At 36.7% G+C, this 14,755-nt stretch overlaps 1 protein-coding gene across 12 annotated transcripts in view; it reads left to right on the top strand.

The window, feature by feature from the left end:
• The window catches only part of SIK3 (SIK family kinase 3), a 241,288-nt gene that overhangs the window by 150,472 nt on the left and 76,061 nt on the right, over positions 1 to 14,755 (top strand). For all 12 annotated transcript variants that reach the window (XM_070624907.1, XM_070624903.1, XM_070624905.1 and 9 more), the window contains exon 4: positions 14,442 to 14,603. In XM_070624907.1, coding sequence (XP_070481008.1) covers positions 14,442 to 14,603 — 162 coding nt within the window. The remainder of the gene's footprint in view (positions 1 to 14,441; positions 14,604 to 14,755) is intronic.

Genomic DNA, 14,755 nt, shown 5'->3' with positions numbered 1-14,755 from the left:
ATCCTAGGTCATATTGTTGGTCTTTTGAGTACGGCCAGCCTCCACCCTAAGACTATATGGGTTTGGCCAGGCCCATGCTAAATCATATTGTTAGATTATTTGGCATGACCCAAGGGCCCCAGGCAAACAAAGACACTCCCATCAGACATAGTAGTCCTGGGGCCCAGAGATTACCTCCCAGAAGCCAAGGGAAAAGGTCAGACCTTAGCTTTGGGCAAGGCCAAATTCTTTACTTCTTAAAGTGTAAAATATTTTTCTATTAAACACAACTCTTATTTTGGCAAAATTATATTTCACCTTGGCTTTAGACAGTTTAGTGTCTGAAATATGGTATTCTATAAGTATAAAATGAACACTGGAGTTTGAAAACTTAGTGTGAAAAAAAGAAGATAATATCTCATTGCTAATACTTATGTTGATTACATGTTGCATTGATTATATTTTTGATGTATTGGATTAAATAAAATTAATTATTAAAATTAATTTCAAAATGAGTGGTTCTTTTTACTTTTTAATGTGACTACTAGAAAATCTTTATATAAATGGCTCACATCTTATTTCTATTCAGTATTGCTGATCTAGAAGTTTATGTTAAGAGAGAGGGGAGTTTACTCTTAGAGTTCAGAATTTCAAAGGCAGAAAAATATGAAGCAGAGACAAGTCCAAGATGTGGCCGTAGGAATAGTTGCTGAACTTTGGTGGAGTAGTAGCTCACTCACTGGGGATAAAGAAGGTTCAAGGAACCATGAGGTTAAATTATCAAATAGATTATTCTCATGGATGTTGACATTGCTTAAGTGACCGGCAGAATCTTGGTGGAGCAGGAGACTATGAACTGCATTTCAGTGTCTTTGATAAATGTGGAGGCAAGAGAGGCAGAAAGCGGTTTACCAGATACCCAGCGATATACCAGAGTAATGTGAAGCTAGTGGCGACTTTGAATTTACATTACTTCCTAACCCCTCATGGAATATTGTCCTGTTTTCATTCAAGAGACCTATAAAGGAATTGTTAGTGTCAGAGGAAGTGGTTGGAAGGGTGACAATCAATAGGAGGTGCCAGGACACAAGATACAAGAGCCCTGCTGTCCTTCTTTGCTCTGTTGGTTGCTACTCAACTTTTGTGACCTTTCTCAAATGTTATGCTTTCTGTGAAATCTGCCCTGATTGTGCTAGAGTTAATTGCCTTTTTCCTTCTTCCTTCAAACATACCTCTACTATAGCACGCTTTGTGGTAAATTTTTTTCGTCTTTTTGTATTTCTGTGTTGGTCATTTACTGATAACTAGACTGTGTAATTTAGATAATTGTCTCTTGACCTATCACTTTTCTTCTGTTGGTTCTTTTGCCAGATTCCCTCGTCTTGGTGACATCTAAATTTTAGAGCACTCCTCGGTTCAGTCCTTGGACCTCTTTTCTTTTCTATGCACATCTACTCCCTGGTTAATTGTATCTGATCCATTAAGCTGTTGGCTCCTAAATTTTAGATCTCCAGCCCAGCCTGTCCTGTGAACTCTAGATTTATGTTTGCAGCTATTTACTTGACATTTCCACTTGGATGTCTAATAAACATCTCAGTCTTAGCATATGCAAACTGAACTCTTAATTTCCACTTACCGTAAACTTTCTCTTTTCCTCAGTCTCAGTAATGGCAACTCCATTCATCCCACTTGCTCACAAAAAACTTCTATAGAGTCATATTTAATTTCTCTTTTGCTCTCATACCTCGTAACAAGCCCATCAGTTAATCTTGCTGACTCTACCTTCAGAATATATGCTGAGTTCAGTCATTTATCAGCACTTCCACCAATACCAACCTGGTCTAAGTCATAGTCGTCTCTTGTTAGGATTACTGTAGTAATCTTTAACCAGTCTCCCTGAATATGCCCTGATTCCCCCATTACAACTAAAGTGATTTTATTTTTAAATGAAAGTGGAATCTTACCACTCAGCTACTTCTATTGGTTTTCCCATCTATTTGGAATAAATGTATAGTCCTTTCTATGGCCTGTAAAGTCCTTTCTGTGGCCTGTAAAACCTTATACAGTCTGTTCTCCAGCTACCTGTCTGAACTCAGTTCCTAGTTCTCCCCCTTTTGCACATTGGCATCTTTTTCTTGTTCATCAAACTCTCCAATATGTTCCCACTTGAAGGCCTTCAGATATTCCATTCCTTTTTCCAGAAATACTCTTTTTCTAGATATTCACATGGCTCTCTCTTTCATTTCTTTCAGGTCTCTTAGCAAATGTTACCTTATTAGAGACGTCTTTGCTATCCATGCTATCTAAAATTTCTCTTCCTATTGGCCCACTACTCTGTATCTCCTTCCTTGCCTTATTTTTTCTTCTTGGTTCTTATCACCAACTGCATTTATTTCTTCATTTATGTTGGACCTCACTCAAATGTAAGCATCATGAGAGTAAGGACTTTTGTCATTTTTGAGCCTTTCTAGATCTCTAGTGCTTAGAGTAGTACCTGCAGTGAATACATGCTCAATAAATATTTATTGATCAGTTGAACAAAAGACTAAGTAAATGAAAGAATGTCACTAGATTGCACATTGTGGCATTTGAATCTTATTCATCTGTGTCTTCCTTGTTTAATGCAGTGTCTAACATATAGTAGGGCTCTAAATTTATTTCATTGTATCACCATGAAATTAACCAAGTCAGCATGGAATTTTCATGTTATTCCTTAACACATTTTAGTTAAACGAGTTTTTGATGTGGAAGGAAAACACCTTTTTGTTTTCTGGATAACTGCAGAGAAAGACATCCTGAAGATTATGAATTCTAGGCAATGTAGTGGACTTCAGTAAGTGGTTATTGAACGAGCATTTATTACTCATTCAGTTGATTTATTGAGATGATTATTGCATACTATACAGCGCTACATTGTAAGGCAGTAGCCATGACATTGTGGGCCTGTTTAATTTTACAGACAGAATTGAGAAACTGGTTAGTTTTGTAAGCCACTAAACTCATAATTTAAAACTTCCACAGTATGATTTCTTTAGATCTGTATCCCCAAACTTCCTATTTGAGACCATGAAGTCATAAATCCAGCACTTTATCAAGAAAAGTTTCCTGAATACCAAGCAGAACTCAAGGGCGTTTAAGATAAATTACTAACTTAACAGTAGTTTGTTGAAGTGTGTATGATTTATTACGGACATTCTCAGTGCCTTAAAAATAACATTTCCCAATGGTGCCAATATGTATGGAACCCAGAATTTCTCACCATGTCATTTATTTATACTGTGGGAGACTTAAAGACTGGCTAATAGAGCAGAGAATGGCAAAGACTGAATTGCATAAGCATTGTGTAGCAGATATTGTGTGTGAAGTGTTCTGTGTATGTTATCTTGCGACCTAGATGTTTGAGAGCACTATCACCTTTGTTTATTGTACACACTGTTGTGTCGTTGGGGTTTTTTGTAACATGTTTTTCTTATTTAATCCTCATGACATTCTGTATATCTTTATAACTGAAATACTATATTCCCACTAAATTATTTACTTCCTTTGGTTACAAAAACTAGGTCTTTTCTGAGGCTAACAGAGATGGTTACTTACTGACAGAAGCAAATAACCATCTGCTGACCTTCATTTAGTCACTCTGAATCAGAATTGTTAACTTTCATCTCCTTCTCCAGTTAATTTCCCATTCATTATTCATTTTTTTTGTTTTATTTTCTTAATATCAGACATGACTTTAGCGTTTATATTTGCAACCTGCCCAAGAGGTATGAGGAAGCCACCTGTGCTTAGTGCTTACAAACTTATGGTTTAATGACCTCACTTTACTGCTAAACATCCATTCAAAGTTGTCTGGTTATCCTTCAGTTCTACCATGACAGAAAAATAAACGCCCCAGAGAATGATCAAAATATTTTGCTGCATTGAGTATATATAAGTCCCAAAAGAATATTTTTGCTTGATTCCTATATTAATATTTTTCCTCAGGGTTTTCTGAACTATTTTTTTTAACACTTTTTGGAAAATGTAGTTGCTCTAACAGAGTGAAACTCCTAGAAAAATAAAGATATTTTAATCATAATATATAGGAATACTTGACTTATATATTTAGATTTTTATCTCATATCTGGAATTTGTGCATTATATTTTAGTGTGCCTGCAAACTTTGATGTCCTGAAGGTATTTTCTGGACTAGTGTCTGTGTGTGCCCAGGAGTGTGTGCATGTGTGTGTAAGAGAGAGAAATTCCATTAAAAAAATTATAGTAAAATACACATAACATAAAATTTACCATCTTAACCATTTTTAAGTATGTAATTTAGTGGCATTAATTATCTTCACGTTATTGTGCTACCAGCATCACTGTCCATCCACACAACTCTTTTCATCTTGCAAAACTGAAACTCTGTACCCATTAAACAATAGCTCGCTGTTTACATCCTTTCCCAGCCCTTGGCAACCACCGTTCTATATTCTGTCTCTGAATTTGATTACTATAGGTACTTCCTATAAGTGGAATCGTACAGTATTTGTCCTTTTGTGACTGTCTTGTTGCACTTAGCACAATGTCCTCAAGGGTCATCCATGTTGTTGCATGTGTCAGAATTTCCTTCCTCTTTAAGGCTGAATAATATTCTGTCTTATGTATATACCACATTTTGCTTATCCATCCATCTGTAGACGGACACATGGGTTGTTTCCGCCTTTTGGCTATTGTACATAATGCTATTAAGAACATAGATATACAAATGATAGATTCCAATTTTAAAAACTTTTTATTATAGGCATTTTCAAATATATATAAGAGGAAGGAGAATAGTATAATGAACTCTGATGTACTCATCACCCAGTTTTGACAATTATCAACATTTTACTGTTTTTGTTTCATCCTTCCCCAACTTTCCTTTTTTTGTTAAAGTATGATAAAGCAAATTTAAGAAATCATATCATTTTACTATAAGTACTTAACATTTTCTCTTATATGTAAAGATTTTTTAAAAACTCAACCATAATACCGATTTCAAGGTTAGTAATCCTGTCTTTTGCTGTGTCAGCTGTTAAACCTGTTCAATAAATTCTCAATTTCAGGTGTTTTGCTGTGTTAGAATATATGTTTATAGATAATATATATTTTAGAGATTCTGATTCTTCTTTGCCATATTTTATCTTTTCATCCTTTTTATACAGCCTTTCCTGTATTTTCTTTAGCATAGTAGTCATAGTCATTTTGAAGTCCTTGCTTGCTAACTCCAATATCTGAGTCATCTCTGGTTCTGCTTCTTTAATCTTGACTTTAATCTCTTGATTATTGGTCACTTTTCCTGCTTCTTCGCATGTCTGGTAATTTGTCATTGTATGCTGGATATTAAGGCTGATGTCTTATAGAGACTCTGGATGATTTTCTCTTCTGTAGTGTTGAGTTTGTTCTGACAGAAAGTTAAATTACAGATGGATCAACTTGATCATGTTGAGGCTTGATTTTAGGCTTTGTTAGGTTCTATTTTAGTTTTGCCCTTACTCCTATGGCACAGGCTTTATTTCTAGGGCATGGTCTTCTGGGGTCTCAACTGAGTGCCTAGTATATTCACCAACATCTCTCCTTGTAAGCTGAACCTGAACTCCAGCATATCCTGAGCACTGTGTAACCTCTAAAAATTTCTCTTTAGCTTTTATCCTCCCAGAAATTTTTTCTGCTAGACCTTCCATAGTCTTGCTTTGCACATATGCAGTGTGGGAGTTGGCCGAGGACCTGAGTAGAATTTCTATGCTAATTTTTGGTGTTCCTTCTCTGCTTCTCCATCGTTGTCTGCTATCCTGCCACCCAAATTCTAGCTGCCTTAGCAGCCCCTAACTATGACTCTAGTGTACTTCTTGTTGCTTGGGCTCTGTTTCCCTAGATTGTGGTTTAGGATGAATATGGAGCTTACCTCTTATGTGTCCTTTCTCTCAAGAATCATAGCCTTTTGTTGGTTACTGTCTAATGTCTGCAAATAGTCCAACTTTTATAGTTGGTTAAAATGGGAGAATAAATTCCGTATCAGCTACTCTTTCATGATCACAAAGTCTACAGTACCATTCTTAGACTCAACAAAATGAACATCATTTCATACTAATAGGCAGGACGTGTTTAGCTTTCTCCAGTTGTCTCAAAACTTCTTTTTATAGTTTATTCAAATCACAATGCAACAAAATGCATACATCCATTGAGTTGACGTGTCTTAAATTTTTTATAATTTGTAACAACCCCTTTCGTCTCTGGAAACACACACGTTTTTCCTATGCCATTTATTTGTTGGAGAAACTGGATCGTCTTGTAAAATTTCCCACATTCTGGGTTTGGATCCTTATTGTGTCATTTAACATGTTCCTCTAGTTCACTGTTTCTTCTAAAGTGGTTTAGTTAAATACAGGTCAATTTCAGGGTGGGCTGAGGGCAGGAAGACTCCATAGTCTTCCTATTGCATCATTTCAGGAGTTGTGTGATGTCTGGTTTCCCCACTTTTAGTGATGTATAAAGTTTCCTGTCAACCTTTGACCTAATGTTTTAGCTATTATTATTTAGTTGCCTAAATACACTGGTTCATTAGAAGTGGCAAAATGGTGATTTTCTAATTTTCTCATTTTTCTTCATTTTTAGCTATAATTCTTCTGTAAAGAACTTTGCCTCTAAACGGTGTATAAACTATAGTAAAGGCAAAATAAATGCTTGATTCTTTTTCTTTATGTATTAAATTTCAGAATAATAAATTGGTACCCAGCAGTAAGCAGCCCTGGTGGTCTAGTGGGTAAGATCCAGCACTCACTGCCCCAGCCCAGTTTCACTTCCTGGACAGGGAACCACAACACCTGTCTGTTGGTTGTCATGCTGCGGCAGCTGCAACTGCCTGTTGCCGTGATGCTGAAAGCTATGCCACCGGTATTTCGAATACCAGCAGGGTCACCAATGGTAGACGGATTTCAACGAAGCTCCCAGTCTAAGTCAGACTAAGAAGAAGGACCTGGCCACCCAATTCTGATAAAATTGGCCATGAAAACCCTGTGAATAGCAGTGGAGCATTGTCTGATATAGCGCCGGAAGGTGAGAGGATGGCACGAAAAGACCAGGAAGGGTTCGATTCTTCTGTACACAGGGTCTCAAAGAGTCGGAATTGACTTAACGACACTAATAAAAGCAAACCCCAGCAATCTCCAGTGGTGACCCATGAAGTTGATTTTGTTTATTTTATAATATCATTATGAAGTTATGGATTTTAATACAGTTGATGTGTTTTGGTCCATTGAAACATTATTCTTTTGATGCTCAAATTTTTTCACTTTTAAGCCAGTTAGAGAAGGATAATCTCTGTATGACTCCACTCATATGAGGAATTTAAAAATGTGGACAAAGAGAACAGATTAGTGGCTACCAGGGGAAAGGTGGGGGTGGGGGGTGGGCACAAAGGGTGAATTGGTGCACCTACAACATGAATGACAAACATTAATGTACAACTGAAATCACACAAGATTGTAACCTATCATTAACTCAATAAAAAAAAAATTATTTCACTTAGCCAGTGGGAACCTTTTCAAGTCGACTCTTGTGTCCTTTTGACAAGATCCCAATAGTCTTTGATGACTTCCTTGCTTTTAGGTAAGATGTCCCAGGCTTATCTTGAACATTTCCTGTCCCAGACCTGGAATCGAACATTTCTCTTAGAAGCTCTGGTTCCTTCAAGTGGAAAATAGCATTTGGAAATCCTAGGGATGCTTATTATGGCTACTGGGTTTTCATTACTTAGAGGCCTTTTCAGGGTACCAAGGTAGGTGCCCTGAGTATATCTTTATTTTATAGAGAGGAAAGTAAAATGTGAATTTGTACTAACATTTGAATTAAAATGTAAGATTTCAGTGTGTTTACTTCTTGAATATTCTGTATTTATGTCTCTTTTTTCTTATGCTGAAAATTGTGGTTCCAAATGCCTTTAACATAATTACATATTTGATGTGAGAGAGTGAGGGCAGAATTGATTCAAAGCAATACCAGTATTATTACAAATATTAAGCCTACTGATTCTTTTTGTCCTTAGGATATATCCCATTAAGGATGCATAGGCAAAATACTGTGTTTTATTGTCACTTAAAAAATTATTCTCTGACTGGTTATGACATAACTTAGGTTTGTGTTTTTCCAGTTTGCTTTCAATTTTTACAAATTACTTTTTCTTCTGTTTGATTCAATTTTGAATTGTTTGGGTTCCTTAAGACATTACATGTTTCTAAGGTTAAAGCTATAAAATAGGGTACATTGAGAAAAGTCTAGCTTCCACCCCTTTTCCGTCCTCCTGTAAGTAATAATTTTAAAAGTTTTTCACTTAACATTAATTCTTTTGGAAAATATAAGCAAATATTCACACGTGCACACACATGCTTATTTGTATTTCCTCTTCCTACACAATTGGAAGCACATTACACATATTTTCCTATACCTTGCATGGGTCATGGGTGGAAACCCATCCACAGACCAAGAATCCCTGGTCTAGTATGGAAGACATACGTGTTAAGAAATAACTGTAGTACAGTTGTTCACTGATATTATGGAGGTATATAGACTAAATGCCATTAGACCCAAATTATGGAGCAGTTCTTCTAGGAGAGGTGAGTAGATTAGGGAGTGCTTCAGGGAAATCACCTTGGAGCTAGATATTAAAGAATGAGCTTGATTTGGAGCCTGAAGTTTATATTAGAAATCAGGGAAGAACCTCTGGATCACAAAATTAGCCAACCCACCTTTGCTAGTCTGTTGGTGCAGCATGAGAAATGTTTGCACTACATCAAAAATGTCTGAATAACATTCTTGAAAGGCTTTTTGGAATATATGGGATCCCATTTCGTAGGCTGCCTGGGCATATGCCTAGTCTAGGAGTATTTTTGTAAGAAGCTATAAGAAAACAGTCCTACTCCACATTAATGTGAATGGACTTCATATCAAAGAATAGTGTGTTTTTTATAAAGAGTTATTAATATAAACAGTGCTTAGTTTACAAACTTTGTTTAGTGGCAAATGGAGAGTAAAAAAATGTTTGTTTTTAAAGTTTATATCTTTTCTCTGATTGATCCTTGAGTTGATCTGTAATTATTAAGCATCCATCATATGCAGAGCGCTGTTTTGTATGTAGTAAGGATGCATGGGAAGTAATAGTTCTAGTTTAAAAATTTCAGAACTAAAGCGTATCCTGTGACTATAAGTATTTCACAAAGTAATTGTATCTTCTCAAAACCTTTGAAGGAAAAGTTGAATTTATTTGGGATAGAAGAAAATATAGTGTGCTTTTTGTTTTTATACCTGCAGGAATAGTCAGTAATGAGTAACTCCAAATACTTCTCTATCTTGATTGCAACAATAGTTCCACGAATCTACACATGTGATACAATGACCTAGATCTATACACACATTGTACCCATGTCAGATTCTGGGTTTTGATATTGTTCTATAATTATGTAAGATTTAACCACTGGGGGAAACTGGGTTAAGGGTACATAGGATCTCTCTGTACTATCTTTGCAACGTCTCTGAATCTGTAATTATTTCTAAATAAAAAGGTTTTTTAAAAAAGGGTTATTACTCTGGCTGTTGTTTTGAGAATAGACTGTAGAGGGCCAAGGGCAGAATCAGGAATACTAGTTAGGAGTAATATTAGGAGGCTGTTACAATAATCCAGGAGGAAGACAATAGCTGTTGGAGGGGGTTGGTGGCATCAGAGTGGGGTGGGGATAGGGGTGAGGAATAGTTGAATTCTGGGTATATTTTGATGGTAGGGTTAATAAAATTTGCTGATGGATGTGGGTGTGGGAGAAAGAGAATGAAAGATGACACCAAGGTTTTTGGGCTGAACAACAGGGAGAATGAAGAAAAGAGAGAGTAACAAGAAGCAGCAACAAGTAAAGAAGTCTGGTATGAGATGGTTGGATTCTTGGCAAGGAAAACAAAATAACAAACTCTCTTCTTCTAGTCACTGCAGCTTGGGGCCTACGGAGAGTTAGGACAGGATGACATTAAAGTGAGTGCACTCCTGTTAACCTGTTCCCAGGCAGCTAAGTTATCTTGGCCTCACCCTTGCTCTTTTGGAAAGAAGCACTTGTTTGATAAACAGGAAGTTGTTTCCATGGGTGTAGAAAAAAGAAATGATAGAACTGAGTGGCAAAGCAAATAACTTTTAGCTGTGGTGAGCTTGGAATTGGCAGAAATTTTTTCAGATAGCCACCTAAGTGTGGCACACGTGCTGTCTTTTCCTCATTCTAGACTGGGTTATTTTTTCATCATGAAAAATGAAAAGTTTCTGCCCTGTTGCTTGACCTGCTGTCAGGGTGTGTTCATTTTCAGCTAGTGTTTTGGATCAGTTTTGAGTTGTAGACTTAGCAGACAAATGGAGACACTGTCTGTTTGTAGTGGAAAAGTGACTTATTTTAAGAAATATTGGCTCCCACCACTATCCCATTAGTGGCGTGCCTCTGACCCTCCAGTGAAGCTGGTCTAGGGAAGTGAAGATGGCTGATGTATATTTTTGCTCTTTGAAAGGTTAGAATCTAAATGTACCACAAGATATTTCATTCTGAGTCAGAATGGGACAAAATTACAAGCAGTGAATTCTGAAGTAAACTTTATACATACTTTTGAAACTTCAGAATTCATTCTCTCCACTTCTAATCATACTAATCCTCCTGAGGTGTATAAATCCCTTAGTGTCACTAACTTCTTTTTATTTTCTGAGGAAGAAAAGATTAAAAAGATTAAAGAAATCTAGTGCCAAGTGATTTGTGGTGATTGAAAAGTGAGAGAGAACTTAGACTCTTTACTTGTGATAAGAGCCTGAAACAGGAGAACCGTTTTCTTCTTTTAACTGAGTCACCTCATCTTTGTCTAGAGTGAAATGATTGGAGTGAAGTTGTGATAGAGAAAAACTTTAAATTTACCCGAGATGAATAGTGGCAACTAAATAGATAAGTAGTTAATTGATGGTGAAAAAGGACTTACTGCGATGGAGTTTTTGCAGCAGGTGTCTAATCGAAGATTGTTAGCCTCCCGGCGGGTGGAGGAAGAAGGAATCTAGGAATTCAGGAAGCTAGGGTCCTGGCTGCCCTGTGGGATGTTTGAGACTGAAGATATGGGGAGATCCAGGTGATATCTCCCAGTATTTAGGAGAACTAGCTTACTAAACTGTGTGGGAGAAGCAGAACAACTCTGTAGAGTTCTTTGCACCTGGGGTTTATCCTAACAAGATTCAGAATATAGTTTACTTTGAATGTTGAATGGTTCAGGGGCCGTTTGCTTTCATTTGCCTTCTGAAATGACCCCAGTATTTATTCAAATGCTGTGACTTTGTGTTAAGTCCAGGCTGGGCTACTGCTCTGGGTTTTTTGCTGAAAGTTAAATATCCCATTTGAGCCTGAAGAATTTTCACTGCCTGCCTATGCAGCACACATGAACATAAAGCAGCCATTTGTCCCTGGGCAGCTGATAGGCAATTTCAGCAGGGACGAAAACTACCACAGGCTGCTGGCTTTCTGTCACACCCACTAGACCCTGTAGGTTTACACTGAAAGCAAACTAACAGGGGATGGGGTGGGGGTTGGGGGGTAATGAGATGGACAAGAAATAAAAGCAGAGGCTAAAGTCTAAATGACACGGAGCCTTTAAGATGGTCCTGTGTGTGGAGAAGAGCACAGTGCTCCCAAAGAGGGGAAAATTAGAATGTCAAACACAATGGCTAGGAGAAAACATCTGATTTTTGCAGCCAACACTTTAAAAAAAAATTTGTAAATCTTCTTTATATCCATAACTGTAGGGATATTTTAGGTATCCTTAGGGAAAATACTAAACAATTGAAGCTCTTTTAGCCAGCGTGCTGTCACAGATACCTTTTAGCCAAAAGCATGTTAACTGTGGCAGATGACATATATTGTAGTCACCTCAAATACTATAGAATCCTTGTGATCTGTTAACCAAATGCTTAAATATTCTTTGTATGGTATTGAGTGGACCTTGAAAAAAATAGCCTTTTAAATGTCTTTAAACTTAAAGTTATGTCATATATGATCAGAGTACACATTTATTCCTAAATATGCTATCCCTTCTTTGGCCCTAGCATGTAACAGAGTTTATTTCTATTTAGCAGATCAAGAGGTGGGGATATTGGCAGTGTAAACAATCCAAGGACAACCAATGTGTCATTGTAGAGATAAAACAGACCAAGGCCATATTCCAGCAGCTCCTGGCCTGTGTAACAATTTTGAGAACTTTCCAATCATTTTAGGAAAACAAAGTACTTAGAAAATATAGTTTTTTTTTTAAATAAAAGAAAACCACTTATTTTGGAAATCATGAAATTAATCGTTCTGTTGTACTTAAGAAGCTCTTTGATGTGTTCTGATAATTAGTATTTACTGCCAGACGAATGTCTCTTGGGCATTTTAATTAATGGTGGCTTAGCCAAATGAGCTTCTGTTGGTAAACCTTCATAAGGGTTTATTTTTATGTTTCTCAAGAATAGCTGTCTCTTTAAAGCTCTTTAATTAGACAAAGTTTAGCAGCTAAAACATATTATTAGAATAATTGGGCCTTGGGTTAAGAGAAATAGGGGGTCAAAGGAGCAGGTACTGTTAGAGAATGGCCTCTTAAAATAAAACCTAGCGTTCTACATCTGATGGATGTCCAGTTCTTGAACAGCTTGTGTTAAGTTCCTATCCCTAGTTAGGGACTTTGTGTTGTTTAAAGTTCCTGTGACAGATCTCACCAGAAGGCTGAGCACACCAGAGCATGAGCTCGTTTATCACCACCTCTAAACTCTGTAGAAAGCTGTGTTCTATATTCTAGTCCTTTTAACTTCTAAGCTAAAGACTTCTTTTCTCCTTTTTTTGTACTAAATTGATCATCTTGGCCATAATAGTGATTGTTTTTGAGGAAAATGCTTCAAAGGTCTTGTGTGTGGTTCATTGATAAACCTGACAATTGTAACAGTTCCTTTGAGGGGTCTTTCTTAATCATTTAAATGATCTACTTGTAAGACATTGCTCTTAAAAATTCTGTAGTATTTGATCTCCAAAATGTTATGTTCTTTGAGGTCAGACTGTTGTTTGAATTATTTGAAAATCTTCTATGTAAACGGTTGTCGTTGAGCTCCCCTTCTTCACGTACTCCCCCACCCCCTCCATTTCTTGTCCTAAGCTCTCAATCTTGGCAGTCATTACTAGCGCGTATGTTTTATCCCAAACTTCCTCTTTGTGACGGAAGAAAAGATAAACCTGACTGGTCTTGTGAGTGATTGAGATGGCGCCAAATCACTTGGGTGGTATTACTGAAACTAGTACTGAGAAACAAACGAAACATTTATTTATATTATCTAATTTTTCACTTTCGCACTATCTCAGGATGCTTATGATGGCAAAGGTGTCCTTTACCCAGCTAGAACAGTTGGTTAAAGGATAGTGCTAGTGAGACTATTAGAAATCAAACAGAGCAAACTACATCATTATTTGCATTTCTAATCCCATCAGTTGTCATAACCTGTATATGTTACTGGTCAGATGAGGCACTGGGTTAAGGATATGTGTATCGTTGGTTCATTATAAACCTAATGCCACTATTAGAAAAAAAAAGTACTTAAAGAACTTACAGTATTGATTATGGGTTAATCAATTCATTTTTAAATATAGAAGATAGCCTAGTTTATAGTATTACAGAGTTTATCACCTGTAAATTCTTTTGCTATACCTTAGTTAGCAACATAGCAAATGAAATTATTTCATTTAAAGTGGTAGAAACTTCACTTGGTTTTCTATTGATGTTACCTGTGAAAATTAATAACATAGTTTTAAAAATATTTGGTAAGCACATTAAATGCAAATGTAAAGATGCAGGTGTTATGCATTGCAGAGAATGGTCACCAAATAAGTACCTTTTTGTGTGAAATTGTGAAACTTTGAGAAAGCATAAGAGATATTGGCCTAAACAGAGTCCTATGTAAAGCAGCGTTTTTTTTCCCTCTTAGCAATGACTGATTTCTGTCAACTCTTTCCTAAAATGATCAATTATTGTGACTCCGCGTTTTGACTCATCCTTTAGCACAGGAAATGCTGCTGATACTTATCTTCATGTGTGTTTGCTTTGTATATATAAACTTTTGCAATGGAAATATGAAAAGGAAGGTTGAAAAACACCATTGTATCCCTCAGAACTCTTTTTTTCTTATGGTAGGGCAAGTGTATTCTTATGCATACTTATGTATAACAGGATTTATACTTAAAATAGTTTGGGTACTGATTACTAATGAATAGATACAAGCCAGGACTATAAGCGTATCATTTTCCATATGTTTGTTTCACTTTTTTAACTCTTTCATTTGTTGGGCCCCTTGCATCCCTCCTTAAGTCTACCTTTTGAAATGATTCCAGGATCCAAATGAGAACTGACTGTGTTTTTCTTCAACGCAGACCACCTGGTGGCCCATGGTAGAATGGCAGAGAAGGAGGCCCGTCGGAAGTTCAAACAGATCGTCGCAGCCGTCTATTTTTGTCACTGTCGGAACATTGTTCATCGTGATCTAAAAGCTGAAAATTTGCTTCTGGATGCCAATCTGAATATCAAAATAGCAGGTGAGAAGAGTATTGAGGATGTGAAATAGAAATAAAGGAGCTTTTCCTTCAGGGTTCTTAAAGCAAGGGATTGTTTATTTCCAACTATTCAGAAGAAAGTATTGTGAAAATAAAGGATTTTTGTGTGTGTGGCTTGAAAGTTGATAAACTTT

The sequence above is a fragment of the Equus przewalskii genome, chromosome 6 (assembly GCF_037783145.1).
Source record: "Equus przewalskii isolate Varuska chromosome 6, EquPr2, whole genome shotgun sequence".
Taxonomy (NCBI): Eukaryota; Metazoa; Chordata; class Mammalia; order Perissodactyla; family Equidae; genus Equus; species Equus przewalskii.
The sequence above is the reverse complement of the archived record's forward strand: the minus strand, read 5'-3'. Positions and strand labels throughout refer to the sequence as shown.